The following is a 21,458-nucleotide window of genomic DNA, read 5'->3' as shown; positions in this document are numbered from 1 at the left end:
TGATTTTTTAGCCTGGTTTTTTAGTAATTAATAATGAGGCATTTCTATTACAGTTTTAGTAAATCCCTTAGGTCCCAAGTTTGTCCATAGGTTCCAATTTGATCTTCGAGGATGAATGAGAAATAACCACATGGGTTGGTTAGCGAATTGAACAGGGGGGCGGAGTCCCCTAGTAAGAGTAAATAAATCCAAATGTCTATAAAATTCAACTAGATTATTATTATTATTTTATAATTTTTTTTTCTTTTTTGAGTTTACGTACAATACGTATGAACTCCTTCTGCAATGCTTACATTCTCGATTTTACTTAGAAATTGAATAAACAAGCATTTTATTTTTTTTAAGGAATCGGAAAAAAATATCTAAAAAAAATCATGCACACACGTGCGTGAAAAATGTGCAGCCTCATAAAAATAAAACCTTCGCATGATTTTTCACAATGATTACAACAGTGGTGAATGTGACTTTAGTCTTAGACTTCTGTCTGTTTCACTTATTTTACAGCATTTTCCTCACGCGTTTCGTTCTTAAAATATAGAAAATTATAGCCTTAATTCTAAACACTATAATTTACGCTGCCTAATGTAGCGTTTTATCAAATGATCTCTATCCCTTCATGGTCATAGCTGCTCTAAATATTTAGTGTAAAAAAAAAAAAAAAAATGAAGCACTAAATCAATAAAAGGATTAAAGGAAGTCTTTTTCTTCAGCTTCAAATTGAAGTGAGGTAAAACACAGAGGCTTATGCTTGGTAATGCATAGGTTTCTCAGAAGTAGAAAAAAAAATGTATATACATCTGATCACAACATATCACACACTATGAAGGAAATCTGTTTCTTTTTAAGTTTCTGAAATCGCATTAATCTAGGGCAGGGGTGGTGAACCTTTATACACCAACGTGCCATTTTCTGTAAAAAATTGCTTAATGAGGTCATGACGTGCCGTCAAGGGCTCCAGCAGCGGGGTGCAAGGTGCAAGGGGGTGCACTTGCACCCCCCTGACTTTTTTTTAAAACAATTAAAGAGATACAGAAAAATTTTGTTATAAAATTTTTTTGTTAAACATATTTTTATGGAAAAACAAATAATTAANAATATTTAATTTTATTTAAAACTTAATTATTTTAATTTTTATGAAAAAGGGGGGTAGACTAATAACGGTAATGTACGAAGGGGGGGGAGGGGTTTAAAATTTCTCCATTTTTGTGTACGTACTTTTTGAACGGCCCCTAATAATAATGAAAGAAAGTTAAGAATTAATATGCAAAGTAGCAATAAAAGACAAGAATCGAAAATAAATAAAAACAAAACAGAACTCAATATAAAACTATTTAATTAAGCATCTTCAATTATAAAAATGCAGTTCTTTTTTAAAGTGCTCTCTGTTTGATAGAGTTTCACTAAAAAATTAATAATATTTTTAAAATAGACTGACTGACAAAGTTGATTCTTGCTTGACTCAAAATGCACGCTTTTCTTTATACAGGCAAACAATAAATTTCCTTAAACTATATATTGCAACTATATATCTTCTAACTATATATGATTGCTATAATGTTTCGGATAAATGTTGTATTGACCGGCCGGGTAATAAATCCAAATTTTAGTGGGTACCCGAAAAACCCGGAACCGGCCTGGCCGTGTTAAAGGTTCAATTTTTTCTGGGTACCCAGACTCGGCAAAATTTTAGTACAGAGTACATCTTTACTTTTTATTCTGAACTCCCTCCTTCATAATTCCGTACAAAATCTCTTTCGATTTCTAGATATAAATAAATTAGTAATAATGAAATGAATTTTTGAAATCATGAAATTATATTAATAGATACTTTATGAAATTATGTTAATAGATACTTTATGAAATTATATTAATAGATATTCAGTACTTATATTATCTTCAGTCTATAAAAAATATTTTTAAAGAAAGTTTCACACAAAATTATATAAATCTTTTGAATAAAAAAACTAAACAACATGCTTTAAAATGAATGTAAAATAAATTTTGAAAAGAATTTTTTTAAAATTGTTATAGGTTCTTGACCATGTGTTTCATATATACTTTAGATTTTAGAAGAAGCCTTAATTTAAATTGAAATAATTATGTATTCAATGACTCTGTTATAAACTTTTTTATAAATCTAGGACTTCAAAATAACCTTATAAAAATAATTATACGCACTTATATAATGGTATTCAGAAATATATTTAAAAAGAATTTTTTTTTTCCAGAAGAAAGTGGAGATCTTACTAAAATATTACAGAAATTTTCAATTTACGCTCTAAAAAATACAAATACGAAATTCCAATCAAATTTTTTTTTTTAAAAACAGACAATTTGAAAGAAGACAATAAAAAATAGCAATTAAGGCAGAATAAAAAATCTATGGAAGTAAAGCAAATGTGCTTAAACTTAAAATTAAGTAGACAGACTTATGTCCCTCCCCAAATGTTGTACTAGTGAATTTTGTTTCAATTATGCTATGTAACTAAAATGATCGTAAGATAGTGCAAAGCTAATAATAATGATCACCAATTTTGGACTAAAACAAGTAACTGGATAAAAAAAGAATGAGAAGAAAGAAAAGAAAAGAATGCTTAGTAGAAATTGTGCTAAAAATACAGATTCGGACGCATATGGGTGAATCGTTTGACTTTTCCCAGACACAGGAATATAAAGTGAGGGCTGTTGCGAGAAACGTTAAACGTTGCCTCTCAACTGACTTCGGGATTTATTTATTTATAAGCCTAACCTCTTAAAAGTTATATTTAGTGTTATTGCCGGGAAATACATCGTTTTTACAGAAAACTACAGTTTTTTTCCCCTCTTCCCTTTGAAAAAAAGCGGGTGAAACATGTGAACGATGGTAATTTTAGCTTTGTTGAAAGCATTAATCTGCAGAAAGCTTTTGAAAGTTTAATTGCATTCACAATTCCCTTTCATCATATGCCATAAATTTGAATGAAACAGAATTATGGTTACTAGATTGAGCAGTCTCAGTTTGGTGTGAGATAAACTTGCTGTAACCTTGCAAAAAAGATATAGGGGAGTGTCGGGTACCCCCGCCCACTGCCAATTTCATATGTATAGAATATTTTTTCAAGACAATGGGTCATCGGACATTAATTGTTATATGTATTGAAAAAAGATTATTTTCAAAGTTTCAAGTATTTATGCAGCTGGTAACATGGTAAACAATAGTTTTGAAAATATGTTGAATACAGTAGTCATGAAGAAATTAAGAAAAATTGGTTGAATGCTTCGATTAAATTTCATTTTAATACTAAAAAAATAATTTCAATTTTAAAAAAATAATTTAATTAAAAAAATAATTTAATTAAAAAAATAATTTAATTAAAAAAATAATTTTATTAAAAAAATAATTTAATACTAAAAAAATTTCTATACATACAGCATTAAAGTATGTAGTCTTAAGTTTAATTTGCACAAAGAAAGAAGTTTATATGTGAAAAATTGTTCGAGTAATTACAAGTTTACAAAAAAATTGGATTTCGGGTAGCCCTGCTGACATGAATGTCGGGTATCACCGCCCAATTTTATTTCGTCGATAAATGTACGGTTGCAAAGATTATTATTTTATTGCTTCAAATTTGAATGTTATATACATTTTAACAACACTACATTAATAATAATAAAAAGTATGGCATTTGTTATTATTAAATAATAGAATTCGCTAAAAGTATATAAATATGTAATAAATTAAATAATTTTGTAATAAAAATGATAAATGAGGTTTATCTATTGTCAATACATTGGCCATTTTCATTTACACCTGAAAAAATAGTCAAAAAACACAATTTTTGTAACTGGGAGGGGCTACCCGACACATTTCGAAAAGAGCTGAAAAACATGTTTTTTTAAATTTCTATTTTTTTAAGTTAAACTAGTCTTTTTTTGGTTTATTCTTTTTGCATTATTTAATTAGATGATAAAACATTAGAAACATACAAAAATATTGATTATTACTCAATATTATACAGAAATATAAGCAAAAGCAATACTCCTTAAATGGGGGGGGGGCTACCCGACTCTCCCCTACAGTAAAAATTCAGCAACTTATAGCGACGGTGACCTTATTAGGATCCGAGACGACGTGGGATTATATATTCACTTATATATTCTTTGACGTGGGGTCCACAGTATAATATTTTATTTTATTTTATTTTTAACCGGTTTTTTTGAGTTTATGGCTACTAATGTTCAACTCCGTAGCCTTGTAATTTTGAACCCAATCCAGAAGACAAGGGAACTCCTGGATCAAGTATTGGGAGAAATTTTGCCTTCATGGAGGACTTTTTGATGGAACTAGACCGCATTTGCGTTACATGGAGAGGAAAACCACGAAAATCTCCCACAGTTAGCGTGATAGCAAGGGGACTCTAACCCATGATCCGTCTACTACTGAGGATATTTTAGGTCTATCAGGATATTTTAGACCAGCCATCGCTGGGATTCGAATCCAGTTCACCTCATTGGAAGGCTAACACTCTATTTACTGAGCCATCACGGCTCGAGTACAATATTTTATTTTATTTTATAACCGTCGTTGAACAGCCGACCCAATTTCATGGGTTTACGACTACTTACGTTCAACTCCGTAGCCTTGTAATTTTGAACCAATCCAGAAGACAAGGAAACTCCTGGATCAGTACCCCCAGAGGTATTGATTTGTTGTGGGAACATGGAGGAGTACAATATTTTGGAATATTTACAATTGTTACCAGGAGTTTAAGCTAGATTAATTTTTAAAATTTTGTTGATTCAAATGCAAGATTCAAATGCTATTGCCTGGTTTGCAGTTTTACTTTGCGTTTTATTTGTTTAGCTCCTCTCACCTTCAAACATTTTACATAACGAGAAGATTCCTAAGTCGTTAGAGCCATCAATGATTGCTCATACGTTAAAATGCATTTCGTTTCTCTAAACTACAACATTGTTAAAAGTTGTTAAATACTTTTTATGTAGGCTAAAAGCTAACTTTTGATTTCAGTTAAAACTTCCGAGTTGCCATGGCAACGTCTTCTTTTTGTGGAACAAGAAATAATCGTCTGAAAATTATTATGTAAATAAAATGTTGTTCTTTTTTTACTAGAAGTTGGAGTCAGATTTATTATTTAGATTAGAAGTAGAGAACGACAGAATATTTTACTTTCTGATCGAGTCTCGCAACAAACATTGCAAACTATTTAAGAACTATTCGTTATTGTGAAATGCGCATGACGCACATTTTCTGGAGTTAAGTGACATTTAGCGATAGCTAGATTAACGATAATAATTTAAAAAAATTATACACCTCTCTCAAGAGCAGTACGAGATTGTGAAATAGCTGTAATTTTTATAATTACTGATTTGTGCTGATTTAAAAAATTGTCAATTTACTGTGCTTCTCTAATGACTGTGTTAAATTTTGATACATCTCATTTGGGGTACATATTAATTTATTGTTAGGTTATATTCATATTCCTAGTATAGTAGCATATTTACGGAACTATTAAAAATGAAACTGATCTGGGTAATGCTTCTTCTGACAGCGGACGAGATTAATTTTAATGAAACAGTCAGATGAGATACACCAGGAACAAAAAATATGTGTTATGCTGTTGTTCAGCATTGCAGAAAACTGTTCATTAGAGCAGACGCTTGCTTGAGAGTACAGAGGTAACAGTTTATGGTAAGGCCTAATAAAGCAATGTATGCATTGCTTTATTAGGCCTTACCATAAACTGTTATGCAATGTTAAGCAATGTTAAACTGTTAAGCAATGTAATAAATAATTAACAATCAATATATAAAGACACGGTTGTTGCAAGAAAAATAAACGGAAAAAGAAGATCTCATTTCGAAATAAAATTGCTAATAAGTTGTTCGAGGTTGATTTCAGTGTCTCATTTTAAATTAATTAATAGTAGAATTTCGAATAATAATATAATAAGGAAAATTATTAATCATAATTATAAAAATAAATTTACTATTTTTATTTTTAAAAAAGAAATTCGGATTTTTTTTCTTCTTGCAAAGATATTTAAAAAAAAGTTTAAATATTAAAAACAAAATTCTTTGAAACATTTTATGAATTTTGTTTGTAGAACTCGGTAACAAGAAGGTTTTCTATGCGCCAAAATGAGTTTTTATTCGATTCTTATGCGACAAATTAGGCAAGACAAAATGGTGACTTATTAGTGTTAGAGAAAACATTTTTCATTTCTTAAATTTTCTTTACTATTTAGAATAAAGTTTTACTTACCACACTAAAAAAAAGAGTTGAGTTTTGTTTATTTAACATTCTTTACCATTTTATATGTGTTATTAGCAATATGAATTCAACCAAGTGATTTGACACTAACAAAATAATTCATTTACGCAATCCGAATCATCGATTCAAATCGATTGAATAATTCAAATCGCAAATCGAATCTGTTAAGTGAAACACGTTTGGATTGACTGACTGAAACATTTATTTCAACTGACTTGAACTACTGTCATAATGATTATTAAAACAAACGAATTGGTATAAAAGCATTTCAAATATTTAAATCATTCGATGAATGCATTGATAATTCGAATGATTGGTTCGGTATCCAACTCCAGCAACATAATTTCGATATAAATTTCTAATTTTAGCATTAATTTGTCCTCAAAGTAATAACCGAGTTTGTTTATCGTGTGAGACTGTTTGTGGATATAAAAGATCTTTTTATACTTTCTTGAGAGGTTGAACACTTGAGGATTGAAGTGTCCCTCAGATAGAGCAGCAGTTGAAGGGCTGACGCATGACGGAAACAATTTACGTCGAAATCCACACGACATCCTTACTCAAGGAAGGATGTAAATAATTACTTTTTTTTTAATGTAAGCAAATTCAATAAATGGACTTTCTTTTTACTTGGCAAGCAGTTGGAATTCTGTTCTTAACTAGATTTTTATTAAAATGAAAGAAAAAAAATGCTTATTCGTTTAATATTTTCGATACATTTTCGTTTCTGTGTAAAACCCAACTCAAACCACTTTTTCCCAGTCTTTTGTTAAGCTATGCCCCTCATAAAATTCGTATGTCTCTCTAACTTATAATACAAAGAGTTTAATTATAAAAAATTGAATTAGATACTAACGAAATGTTTTATAAAGAAATCACTGGGAATTTTTCAACTAACGCAAAACGAACATTTTCAAAACATAAGAAAAAAACTGAAATCTGAATGCAAAATAATTTTAATAAAAAACTTTTCTGTATTATTTAAACAATTATTTATTATTTAAAATTTATGAGGTTCTGGTATTTACTACTTGCGAAGAGATTTTATGTCAGGCACTAAATCCATATTTAGTTGTCAAAAGCTGAAATGGCCGGCAACAATAGTTTTCTTGCACGTATAGTTGCATTTAAATATTTGATTTTGGTTTTTTTCTTTCATTTTGCATTTCTGCGGGATCTCGATACTTATGATACGGTTTATTTGAAATATCAGACAATCGCTTAACATTAACTGCATCATCTAAATTAGAAAATTTTTATTATTTTTTTTCAAATCAGAAAATCTGTTTTTTAAATCAATCGATAAAATTTTCAAATGATAGACAATAACATCTGCATGCAATTAACTTGAACTCTGTATTAGTCTATTTTCTAATTGCCCCCCGTTGGTTCTGTGCAACACTGCTCTGTACAATCTCAAATTACATTCATGATATCAGACTTACAAGATGTCAAAGTAATTATGATACTAATGAAACCAGCCCATACTACAAATCAGCAGATGGGTGCAGGAGAATTTATTTAAAATGTAACCATTTTTTGAACTCTATCGTTGATTATTATTGTTTTTTTGTTTTGCTCCTTTATACTTTAAGTATTGTCATTAAAAATAACTCTGATTAGGATAGGGATTAAAAATGAAAAATGTAAGCTTAAGAAATTACAGATGAAGGAATTTGAGAAGGAAATATGTTGATCACCTTTATTCCTCATGCTTTAATAAAATTTCTGCACACATAATTTTTCAATAAATATATGATTATATAATTATGTTAAAAAATGTGCTTATATTTAATTTTATCCATAAAAAATCCCGATAAAACTGAAAATTTGAAAACGATTTCTAACAAATGCCATTAGAATTGCTTAATCGAGGAAATTCTACAGGCCAGTTTTAAACCTCAAGTTATATATCAGAAAATAAAAATTTTAAAACTTGTCATTATCTTTAGGGAGTTGAATATGATGTATTAAAAGCTAATGGATTATGATTTAATCCATCAATAGTGAAAATACTATTGATAGTTTTAAGTTGATACCACAAGTGGTTGTGCCTGAAGTTTACAACGCAGGTAGAACACTTTGATTTTTAAATTACTTTAAAATTTTTTCTAAGTGTTTAATTTCCAAGGTGTTTCCAAATCTTATTTTTTTCCCTGTAAAATTTCGTTTCAATATAAGTGGAGCCTAAGTTGGAGGCAAAGGGAGAATATGTTTTCTCAACGGAAACAATTAATTGACTTTTTTTAGCAAAAGACCAAACGATTTTAAATATTTTTTCTTTCCTTCTTATTTTTTTACGAAATGTCTATGAGAAATTTGATTATTCCTGCCCTTTGAAAATTTTCTATGCTCTTATATAGTACTCGTACTTTTATTGTAGAAACAATTACCAATCAATTGAATATTGTAATCAGAATTTAGAGGCAAATATTCGATTCCATATTCCACGTCTTAAATCATTAAGCATTGTATCATTGTCATTCATTTAGAGTGAGAGCTGACAAAAGACAAAGAATAAGCCATCAGAACAAACCACAAGTAAACACATAAGTTCTTTTATCTCAATAATTTCTTTTCTGTCTCACAAGACACAGTTGAACTTTTTTGAGAATGTGCCAAATGACGAAATCTCTTTTGTAAATATATTTTTAGAACAAACACTTGATTTTCGCTTAACACACATATTCATTGTTAATTAACAGTTGGAGAGTTTTAATGCCTGCTGGATGTGTTTTTTTTTTTTTGCTTTTTCACTATGTGTAATTGTCCAAAACAATAATAATGGAATACACAGTAATTAAAGCAGACAATGGATGGAAATTTTGACATGCGCTGGAAAGTGAGGTGAAACGGAAATTGAAGAACTTATTCTTTTTCTCCCCAAATTTAAGGATATATTTTAAATGAACTTTGTGATGTCTTTCTCTGAATTGTTCTATCTGTATTTTCTACTTGACAATGACTTATAAGCCTATATTGAGCACACAAGTCAGCAAATGTATGTAATTTCAATAAATCAATAAAATATTTTAAATGAACCTCGTTACTCACTCGGCATCAGAGTAATTAAAAGGAACTATTTTTTTAATGAAAAAAGGTTTTGTAAATAATGACTGTGTCAAAAATACATCCATATTTTATTAGTAATTAATTCTGTTTGTTTTTAATAGAAAAAAAAATAATTATATGATTGCTTTTTTTAAAATTTATTCTTTAAGGCTCTGAGAATAATGTAGTTATTTTTTAAAGTTATATTTAAGCCACGTTGGTAAATAGAAAATTGTGTTTCAGCATTTATTCCAAATGTTTTAACTTAAAATAAATTTTTTAATAATGAAATTATTAAAAAATAATTAATACGGAAAAATAAAATTTAATAAAATGTGATAAAAATTTAATACGAAATAGTTTTATTTTTGTCAGACTTAAAACAGAAAACGCTGGATGTATTACTTAGAAAAGGGGGGAATTTTCGGTAATGGAAAGGGGATAATAGAAGTAAGTGCTGTATGTTTCTATTTTTCTCCTTTTTAGACAACTTAAAGGTAGTTATAATTTTTTTTATTTCATTCTATTATATATTTTCTCTTTTCAGTTTTGTTTCCTTGTTAGCTTGTTAAGGTTAGAAAAAATGTAAAATTTAGAAAGAAAAAAAAATTCTACAAGTTGAAACGAAAGTGACGAAGTGAGAAATGGAAAATCAAAATTTTCCATTTCTCACTTTCGTCAACAAAATTAGCGGGTTGTGCGTCCAGGTCAAAGGATATTTTTGTCTAAATATTTCCGAGATTGTTTTACTCAAGAGTTGTTATCTGCTATATTTCAAATTTTAGAATTATGAAATTAGAATTGCAATTCTAATTTTAGCCTTCTTGCAATTAAATATGAAATTTTCCTACTAAATTGTAGAATGTAGAAATGCTGTCCTCAAAGGAATATTTTGAAAAATAACAATTTAAAATACTTTGAAAAGTAGTAATTGAAACTTTCGTAAATGGTGTTACGTATTTTAATACTTGTACAGTCTGTCATTTGCGTTAGAACTGAAACATTTGGTACCTTTTTCAAAAGCAGCTGGTCGGAAAAAAAATTCCCATTAATAAAAAATACTCTTCTTAAATAACAATGTTTTTAAGTAAAAGAGGGTAAAAGAAAACAAAGGCAACGTGGAAAAAAAATCTTTCGGATTACAAAAGTAACGATTGCACTATAAAAATAAAATTTGTTAAAATTCCTGTAATTTAAAAAGGTACCAAGTATGTATCTATTTGTTTAAAAGTTTTCAGGATCTCAAAAGATACCAATTCTGAAAGATTTGATCCTATCCTCTGTCCAACACAGTTACCCGCAAGATTATTTTGATCATCAATCATTAAATTTTGTTTACCGGAATTTCGAGAAAGAATTTGACGTGAAAGCAATTTGCAGTTAAAGGAATATGACATGCATTATTCTAAATTATTCAAAATAAATTTTTTTTTATAATATTTAAAAGCAAAATATAATTTTTAATTTACTGGATTTTTAGAGGGAGGGTAAATGTTTTACTTTAAAAAATTTACTACGAAATTACATTAGTAATTAAAGTATTTAATTTAAAAATACAACTTTTGCTCTCAGTTTATGAATTGCAGGGAAATCAATATGACATGCATTATTATAAATTATTTAAAACAAGAAAATTTCATAACATTTAAAAGTAAAATATAATTTTCAATTTATTGGATTTTTCGGAGGATGTAAGTGCGCCCTCTTAATTCGCCTTGATGATGTCAATATACACATACCCGACTAAAAAGGGTTTACATTTTTTCAATCAATAGGAGTTAGTGTATTTCATGTAAAAGGTTGAATCGAACAATAACCAGTGTTCAATCATCACACTCGGAAAGAAACACCCTTGAACGATATTCTAATCAATATTTTAAAAAAATGACATCATTTTTAGATATTTTGTAATTTATTTTTGCATAACACGCACCATAAAAGATAGAACACCTTTAAAATTTTGCTCTAATTATAGGATTTTATCATTTACTAAGATAATATCTTAATGACTCCTAGGTCTAATTTTAATTATGCAATTCATTTGTACAGGCGACATTTTAAGTTACGAAATCAGACGCCAAGTGGTACTTTCGTTAAATAAAGATACAGTTTTTCGAAGGATTTGGATACTTAACCGTTAAATCATGGGGAGCATCCATAATGTGAAAAATATGGCCCCAATAGTTTAATCCAGAGAACGGTATAGGTTTGGTCCCCGTAATGTTAATTTTACTTTTCGTATATTTCGCCCTATCTTTAGAGCTATGTTAGCTGTTTGCACACAATTGTGAAAACACCAAAATCCAAATCCAGAAGATAATTTCCTTCAGAAGATCCAAAGATAATTTCCTTCAGAATGTGAAGACGTACTATTTAATGAAAAGAAGAAAAAAAAACTTTAATTAACAAACAATCTGAACAAATAACAAATGTTTTTTTTTTTTTTTTGTGGTAATTTAAAAAAAAAAATTTTATTGTAATTTTTGACGAAAATAAAATATACTTTGAGTTCTTTTAATCCATAGATTATAGACGTCTGTATAGTTAGGAAATTTCTTAAACTAGATGTAGAGCTTTGGAGGAGGGGAAGGGGAGTTCCGCCAGGAACAATAAAATCGAAATGTAGATTACATGGTAGAGAAATAAAAAGCTTATTAATTCCAATTCGAAAGCACTTTACAAAGTTTAGGGGTCTATTTGAAAGGGTCTGAATAGATGATTCAAGGTCGCCAGTTGAATAATAAATACTTTTTGACCATTCGGACAATTCCACGAATTCCCACATTTGGAATGGTCAGCGTCTATTCAAAAAGCAATATAAAAAAGAAAAAGAAAAAAAAACAACTTTCATAAGAAAAATTTACTACTGTTCATAAACCAACTTCAATAATAATAATAAGTAGAAACGTAGAAATTTATACAGTGAAATTTCAAAATGCAGTGGTTCAAATTCCATTATTTTTAAAATTAAAATCTTTTATCTCTTTGACGTTTTTTTAAATTTTTTTTTTACGAAAACATGTTTAGAATGTGCGTAGTTTAAAGGATTTGTGTAAAAATTAAAGATGGAAATAGACGACATACAGTAAAATGAATAAATAAATAAAAAATTAAAAAATTGATTTTTTTTTTTACAGGAAAAAGTTAAAATCTTGTTATAGTTAATTTTTACTAATGAAATTTTCTTTTCTTTTTTTGGTAAATATGCAGAAAACAACGAGAGCAAAATCATGATTATTATTATTTTGCTTTGTAAATACAGTAAATAAATCTACTTTGCTTTATTTTAATTTAGGAAAATTCATATTGCTCTTATAAAATATTGTATTGAAGTTATTAAACTTCAGATTCAAAGGTACCAGTTGTTCTGGGAAGTAAGGATGACTAATATTGACCACCTTGCCAGCATTAGTCTTTGGTCTCGAAATTGCGATCCATGGCCGCTAATCGGCTGATTCAGAGGAGTGCTTTTTTTAAATAACTGAGTTATATTTAGTTGTTAAGTATCCGCTACAGTCCACAAAAGCTAAATTATATTTTACACCTTAGGCAAGTTTACATTTTTAACAAAACACACCAAAATGGCGAAATTATTAATTTAAGTTTGCGAATTGAAACGTATTAACACAGCGATATATTTTCAATAAATTTTATAACATTAGAAATCAATAAAAGTTTTTTATTAACAATCACATATTAAAATGTTTCTTAAATTTCAAATAGATGAATTATTTTTAAAAAATCATTTGTTAAATTAATAATAATTAACAAATTAATAATATTAATTATAAATTAATAATATTAATTATGAATTAATAATATTAATTATAAATTAATAATATTAATTATAAATTAATAATAAGTTAATAATATTCAGCAGATGAAGTTTTTTTCTTTTTTTCTTCAAATCTCTGTACTTCAGTTAAATATACTCTAAGAATATAACTTAAAAAAAAATTATAAGATTTTACAACAATAATAAACAAACGATTAAATAATATTTCAATTCAACCACTTTAATATTACATCTGCGCCACTCTGAAATTTTAAGATAATCCTGAACATTTACTGAATTTTAAACAGCTCACATTTGATTTATTAGTTCTTTTTTCCGATCTGTTATTGGTAAAAGGGGATTTTAAACTTAAGTGAATATTTTCGTAAGTTAATATCAACTTTTAATGAGAAGTAAATGGAATATTAATATACTTTTTAAAATTAAATTAAGTGTTATTTGCTATTATGCATACTTTATTTTACTTATATGGATTTAATACAGTTTCTGGATTTAAAAAAAAAAGTTACTTTTGGTAAATTTATTGATCTCAATTCTTTTTAATTTTATTTTTTGGGTGTAGGTAGAAAATAAATAATAATAAATAGAGCGGGGTCTTGACCGTTGATCGTTATAAATACTAATTATTTTATCGATATGGTTCACCAGTTTCTTGATGTCAAAATTTTAAATGATTGAAATGTCATAAAATAAACAGGAAACAAAATGTAAGAAATGAAACAAATTAAAACTTCTTGTTATGCAACCAGGAAAAAAGAATGAACTTAAAAAGATAAATTGATTTTAAAGACTTGAATTTATAATGCGATTTCTTTGAAATAATGTGATAAGATATGCAAAGATATCTTTAGGAGATCAAGTAGCAAATAAAAATAAGAATGTAGGAAAAAGTAAAATGTTAAAGCATAAAAAGATAACTGTGGCTTTACCGTTTGAAGCGAAAAACGGAAAAGTCTTATGATTTAGTCGTTAGTAAACAAAGGAAATTCAGATATCTTTGGCTCTCCGCATTTATCTATAAAACGTATATTTATACCTTACTAAACGGTATTTACCAGCAATGTTTATTCTTTTATCTCATCTTGCTATTCTTTTTAAATATTGTTACGTCTTTTGATTATTATTCAAAATGAAAGTCTTAAAATTAAAAATGCTGTTTCTTTTTTACATTATGAAGTAAAAACCTAATTAAACCTGTAAAAACCTGATATTTCCTAAATTATGCAACATTTTATGACAAAAATATTTAGTTACAGTCTCACAATTTTTAAGTAAGTTACATTTAGTTTTTAATAAATTACTTTTTTGGCGCAGTGGTTAAGGCACTGAACTGATATTTTGAAGAACTGGGGTTCTATTCCCAGTGGCGGCTTAAGGTCCACCCAGCTTTGAATCGATGGGTAGCAGTTTGGTTGGGAAGTAAAGGCGGCCTGTACTCAATGCTGACCTCTTATCTACAATCAGGCTGTTGGTCACGAAATTGAGGAGCCTACATGATCCCTGACTCAAAGTTTTAATTTATATTTACTTTTTAATAAGTTATATTCACTTTTATAATAAATTTTAAGTGAAACTGTGTTCAGTCAACATATAAATAAAAAAGAAATATTTAAAATTCTAAAACAATATCAATAATTATCTTTTCGCACCATTGTGAATTAATTTTTGGAGCTAAAAAACATGTAACAAGTTTATAATTACGGAAAACTAAAGAAGAATTAAAAATAAAACAGTTTGTGAATGAATTTGGAAAGATAACCGAGCAAAATTATGAGGTTTAAATTTTGTCCCGCTGAAATCGAAAATTAAGTCTATGTTGACACGATGAAAAAAAAAATTTTTTTTTTTTTTTTTTTTTTTTTTGGTCTTTTCATTGCATAAATTTTAGCTCTGATCCCACAACTTGTTTAAAATAGGAATAGGGACAATTTCAAGAATGATTATAACAATTATGTAGAAAAATTTAATTACATAAAAATAAGATTTAACAAGTAGATAAATCTATGGAGTAAAAGGCATATTAAATTTAAAAGAAAATGTATCTATGGAGTAAAAATACAAATTAAATTAAAACAAAAAAATTAGATATGCTTATTTTGTTTCTTGAAAAGTTCTTGTAACTCTGTAAAAATAATGGAATACGTGCAAGACTCTCGTAGACAATTTAAAAATAAACTTGGATCAACCATTCATAATCTTGCATCATAAAATATTAAATTGAAATAAAAACTATTTCGTTGTTTAATGTTGTTATGAATTTTTAAAGTGATACTTTGAAATGAAAATTACGATTTTTCTAGATCTGCAAATTCCAATCTTGTATCCAAAGGCAAGTATGCCACAAAAGGATTCCAATCTTGTATCCAAAGGCTAGTATGCCACTAAAGGATTCCAATCTTGTATCCAAAGGTTAGTATTCCACAAAAGGATTCCAATCTTGTATTCAAAGGCTAGTAGTTATTCCACAAAAGGATTCCAATCTTGTATCCAAAGGCTAGTATTCCACAAAAGGATTCCAATCTTGTATTCAAAGGCTAGTTCCACAAAAGGATTCAAATCTTGTATCCAAAGGCTAGTATTCCACAAAAGGATTCCAATCTTGTATCCAAAGGCTAGTAGTTATTCCACAAAAGGATTCCAATCTTGTATCCAATGGCTAGTATTCCACAAAAGGATTCCAATCTTGTAACCAAAGGCTAGTATTCCACAAAAGGATTCCAATCTTGTATCCAAAGGCTAGTATTCCACAAAAGGATTCCAATCTTGTAACCGAAGGCTAATATTCCTCAAACGGATTGCAATCTTGTATCCAAAGGCTAGTATTCCACAAAAGGATTCCAATCTTGTATCCAAAGGCTAGTATTCCACAAAAGGATTCCAGTCTCATATCCAAAGGCTAGTATTCCACAAAAGGGTTCCAATAAAGAACTCTTCAAAAACAAGTAGTTTTTTTTCTTTAAATAAAATCTTTCAACGATAAAAGATAAAGAAGGGGGAAAAACCAACACAACAACTAAAAGTTTACAAAGCAAAATTAGATGTTTGCACAACTGCCATACAATGCCCGAAGGTCACTGAATACAGCGGTTGCTAAATATTTAAATGAAAAAACTTTAAAATTTAGAGTATTTGTTATTTCATAGTTGGCAACGGGGGGTGACTTAGAGTCAACTTGTGCAAAAGGTAAATTAAGAAAATTTTGAAGAATCATGCAAAAACTGTGAAAAAAATTTCTGTTCAACATCTACCAAAAGCTGAAGATTCCCATTTGTTTAAATTAGCTAATATCACGTCAATAATCAATGAATTTATCTTTCTCGGTGTCTTACACAACAATCTTTTTTTAATATTGTATATATTTTTCTTTTTATTATATGTAATGATGAAAGCTCTAAACAACAGCATGCATTGTGTTAAGATGTAACAGGAAATTAAAATAATTAAGAAAGAAATTAGGAAGTCGGCACTTTTGAATGGATGATATGGCAGATATAACCCTTAGATAGAAAAACTGATGAGTGAACGAATATGAAGATGAGATAAGTTTTTCCGACGGTAAATAAATATAAGTTATGTAATACAAATATATTATTTGATAAATGTAAATGGAGTAGGATAGTACAAATTTTTGATCAAATTGAAAATAGTGTTCAGTTTTTATAACGTTTTGGAAGATTTAACTGCTATTTTTTTATTTGTCGTACAGCTATTTCGTAACTTTGTGTAATGAAGGCATATTAGTGACATGATTAGAATATAATATTATTCATTGAATGCTTAAAACGCATTACTAACGTTAAAATAAACCAGACTGATTTAATTTTTCTTTCATCAGCTAATTTAGATAAATTTTTTTTTAAAAAAGGTAAGTAAAAATGGTTCTTTCAGCACTTTAAATTTCAATTCTGCAGGTGCATTTCTGCGGGATACAAAGTTGCATTGTTTATTATAAGATTAACAGTTGATAATTCTCGAAATAATTATCAAATGTTAATCTTCTTTTTTTTTTATTCAATCGTGCTTCCAGTCCTTTTTTTTGTTGCACATGTTTGTTAATTTTAAGTTTCTAAGTGTTATAGTTTCTACGAAGCAAAATATAATGCAAACTCAAGTTATGTAAATCAAAAAGAAAGAAAGAGAAATTAGTGGAATAAAAAGTACTTAAAATTAAAATAACTTATGAACAAATTGAAATCCAAAGGAATTTTCGGAAGAAAGGTAAGGTTTTCTTAGAAAAGAAAAGAAAAACGTGAAAATTTTAATTTTTTTTTCTAGGTTTTTAGCAAAATTTTTTCATTTTCCCTGAATTTTACTAGATTTTTTAAGGGGAGTCTGTAAGGCATATATAAGCTAAAACTGGACCTTTCTCCACGTACCTTTTCTCAGCATCTTAATAAGATATTGTTTCAGTTTTTTTTATTCCTAGAATATTTACCTATACATATTTGCACTATGATAATTGTTAATACAGACTTGGCAGAAATTTTTCAATAATACTTGGGCAGAAAATTTTTCAAAATATTATTAGCTGAAAACTTTTAATTTTTTAAAAAGTTTAATCATTTTTGAGCTAAAAAAAGAAAGCTTTCATAACTCAAAAGTATTTCTGTTAACGCTAAAACATTATCGTAGCATGCAACTGATATAATCTCAAATTCCTCCAAAAAGTTTCAAAGCGATATCATAAGTAGTTTCTTAGAATGGGTACATCAGGAAAGGGCAGTTTTAGCATTATTGATATTATGCCCTACCGACTATCCTTAACATGATTTCATAGTCCTAGTAACTTCAGGTTTTCAATAATTCATATTAACCTTAAGCACTATCACACATTAAAATAAATACATAAATAAACGTATGTAAAAGTAACAGACTGATTGCTGTTTGATAAGGGGCACTGGTTGTGTAACAGAAAAATAATTCTTATTGAACTTTTTCATCTGTCTACCTGAGATTAAATCTTCCCTAGTAGACAGCAAAATAACTTTGGCCCTCAATGGACCAATGTTCACGAATCTTGTCTTAATAAGGGTTCAAAGGGCGGTTATTTTTTCCATATTGGGACCCATATGGAATTATCTGATTCACCCGATATCTGACAGCCACTTTACAGCACATGTCGGCCCTATATAGAATTATCTGATTCACCCGATATCTTACAGCCACTTTACAGCATATGTCGGCCCTATATAGAATTGTCAGATTCACCCGATATCTGACAGCCACTTTACAGCATATGTCGGCCCTATATAGCATTATCTGATTCACACGATATCTTACAGCCACTTTACAGCATATGTCGGCCCTATATAGAATTGTCAGATTCACCCGATATTTTATATTCATTCAGTTCATATAGGCCTTATATTCTAGGACCAATATTAAAAAATCTAGGCACCGCAATATATGTATGTTCTTGTAGGATCCATACTGAGTCAATTTTGAGCCCAACTGGAGCCTAGGTAAAATTGTTGCTAGGGTTTATTAAAAATGATGAGTTATCACATTTAACGTCATTTAAATCAAAACAGAATCCGTTCATCCGTTTCTTAAAATAAAAAAAAAATATGGAAAGAGGATAAAAGTCGAAAATGTCATGTCATAGTGTATTTTGAAATCAGTTAAAAAAATTTTCTTTTTTTTTGATGCAACCAGCTCGTACTTCTGTATGTTTCGATACATAAGTTCATCGAAGGAAAAAAAAAGAATTAGACATCACCATCGTTTTAAATTATTACAGTATTAATTTACCCATAATTATAAGAAATATATGCTTATTTGATATAAAAAAAAAATAACGACATAGATAACTGTAAAAAGAGTGATTTGTAAGCTTCAATGCAGTCATTTATTGGTAAGAATGTGGCATAAAAAATGCAACAATGGAACAATGAAACAAAACTAAGAAGAAAGAAAATAAGTGAATTAAATCGCTTTAATAAATAACAATGAAAAAATATTACGCTGAAGTTACTTTGGTATTGTGACTCTCTATAGAAGCAAAATATCGATATTTTATATACATAAATGTACACACGAAAAGAATTGAGCATCAGCTAAAAGTTTTAGAAATCCTGAGTAGCAGAAACGGTTAGATAATACTCTAATAAATGCAAAGTTTGCATTTAAAAATTCCACAGCCTTATGTAGCATTTAATAAATATTTTTTATTTATTTCCAATGCCCACCTGTGTTAACATTTCGTTAATTCAGGCATTTACAGGCAGGTTTGATGGCCACTCTTTCATATATATATATATATATATATATATACACAGTCCAGTCACATTAATNTATGTAATGCTCTACAGCATTTGAATTATAATTTAAGTGCAAATCGGAATGGCTGAAATCTTACTCGAATTTGCCTGTGATGTACAGTTAGTCCGCCTAGATCCAATCCACCAATCGAATGCAATGATACAATTTTACTACCACTTTTCAATTTTACTTGCACTTCAATTTTCCTCGTGACTACACAACTAATAAAAAATTAATGTATTGGAAAAATAATCTATCCAATATGTCTTTTTTGACAGAAAAATCAGAAGTTAACATGAGAAAATTAAGATAATTCTCTTCATATTTGATGTGCTAGTTACAGTAGCATTTTTGATTTTTAAAACTGACATTAACTGAACTTATGACATTAAAATTTCGACCCCTACGTCACTCTGAAATTGAAACTACGTAACCGTTAAATTTTTTTGTACTTAACTGCAACTACTTTTTTACAAATATATACATATATATACAATTTGTAAACAAAGGTTTAAAATAATAAAAGAACCAATTTTTTTTATTAATTTTTTCAGAAAACTTCAACTTTATATGTTTTTTTTTATTGACTTCAAATATTTATTTCTAGAAAAGGTAGAAAGTTAGGAAATATTAGTAGTTTAGCAAATTGTCCAAAGCGTAAGGTAACTGAAGCTTATTACAGCAACATTTCATTTTGTCAGCTGATTGATTCGCGTAAGATCTGCACCAATCGCATTTGAAAAATTAGTTGCGTTCGAACCTTGTTCCTTTAAACTGACGTTATGAAGTAGTTTCAAGGAATTGATACAAACTATTTTTTTCTACCATACTATTTATTTTACTACTTTTTCAAAAAGTACAAAAGAAGAAAAAAAGTTAGTACAGCTACGAGAAAAGTAACGCATTAGTTTCAACCGCTGCTGCTTTTAATGTGATTGGGCACTTTAAATGCTGCACATTGATTAGAAAGCATTAACGTTAGAAAGCGTTAACGATCAAAACTTTATGTCCTCAAAAATTTAAATTCTCATTTAAAGAAGGCGAAAAAAAAATAAATGCATATTGTTACCATTACTTATTGAGTACATATTATTTTTCAAAAAAGTAAATAGTAGTTACATGATTAATATTTATCTTGGTTGAGCAATTAATTTGTATCCATTATAATTAAAATAAAATATAATTAATACGAAGCTTCCTATATATGTATACGATTTTAAATTAATTTAAGTTACCACGAAAAAAATCAATTTAATTGATACAAAAATAATACTCATCTTCTTTATTTCTAAAAAAGCCGAAGCAGTAGTTCATTAGAAGAAAACGTTAAATTAGTTAACAACACCGCGGTACAAAAAGAAGATCGTTAATATGTTAATATTGATTTTTATAGTACGCCTAAACCAATAATTAATTAGTCTACTAATATTTTAGAACTTGAATTCGAATGAGCTTAATGCAACAAAATGTAAATAAGAAATCGATTCCTACCAGAGGCTAATATTGTTCCGCATAGCAGAAAGAGAGAAAACATTTCAACTTTTTTATTCCAATCTGTTCTTCAGTGTCAGTGACAAGGTATTTCGCTCGCTAGCCATGTGTGCATATTTTTTTTTGCGCGCGCGCGTGTGCCACTTAAGAAACGTCATAACGCCCCGCCTTTCTACTTACTTAAGTGGAATGAAAAAGAAACCCAAACATACACAGATGTTCTTTCATTACTTCACTTTACATCTCGTTTGACGGGTTAAACTCTCTCGAAATCTATTTAATTTCACTCCAATTGAAAACGATTTTGCATGAATACCTTAAAGGCTATTTCAAACAGTTTCCGCGATTAATTTTTTTTATTCTAAATGTGCCATTGGTTAAACTGAAAGAATAATAAAAAAAAAGTTAGCCACGGTCTTTCAATCAGCCAGTGAATTAAACCGAAATAGATTATTATTATATTTCAAATTAATAAAATTAAATTATAAGAAACAAATTTACTAGAAATAATTTAATTTTGTCTTCTCAAAAACGTACTGAGTATTATTTTAGGATACGTCGGTGCTTCTGGTGGTGATAGACATTTAT

At 28.5% G+C, this 21,458-nt stretch overlaps 1 protein-coding gene across 4 annotated transcripts in view; it reads right to left on the bottom strand.

The window, feature by feature from the left end:
* LOC107446164 (xaa-Pro aminopeptidase 1) overlaps nt 1–20,989 on the bottom strand; it is a 58,859-nt gene extending 37,870 nt beyond the window's left edge. For 3 of the 4 annotated variants that reach the window (XM_043039350.2, XM_071183646.1, XM_043039352.2), the window contains exon 1: nt 20,871–20,989. In XM_043039350.2, coding sequence (XP_042895284.1) covers nt 20,871–20,913 — 43 coding nt within the window. In that variant the 5' untranslated portion in view covers nt 20,914–20,989. The remainder of the gene's footprint in view (nt 1–20,870) is intronic. The other variant, XM_071183645.1, reaches the window with a different exon arrangement.
* Nucleotides 20,990–21,458: the final 469 nt, after the last annotated feature.

This window comes from Parasteatoda tepidariorum, chromosome 7 (assembly GCF_043381705.1).
Source record: "Parasteatoda tepidariorum isolate YZ-2023 chromosome 7, CAS_Ptep_4.0, whole genome shotgun sequence".
Classification (NCBI taxonomy): Eukaryota; Metazoa; Arthropoda; class Arachnida; order Araneae; family Theridiidae; genus Parasteatoda; species Parasteatoda tepidariorum.
Note: the sequence above shows the minus strand (reverse complement) of the source record. Positions and strands in the feature narration are given on the sequence as shown.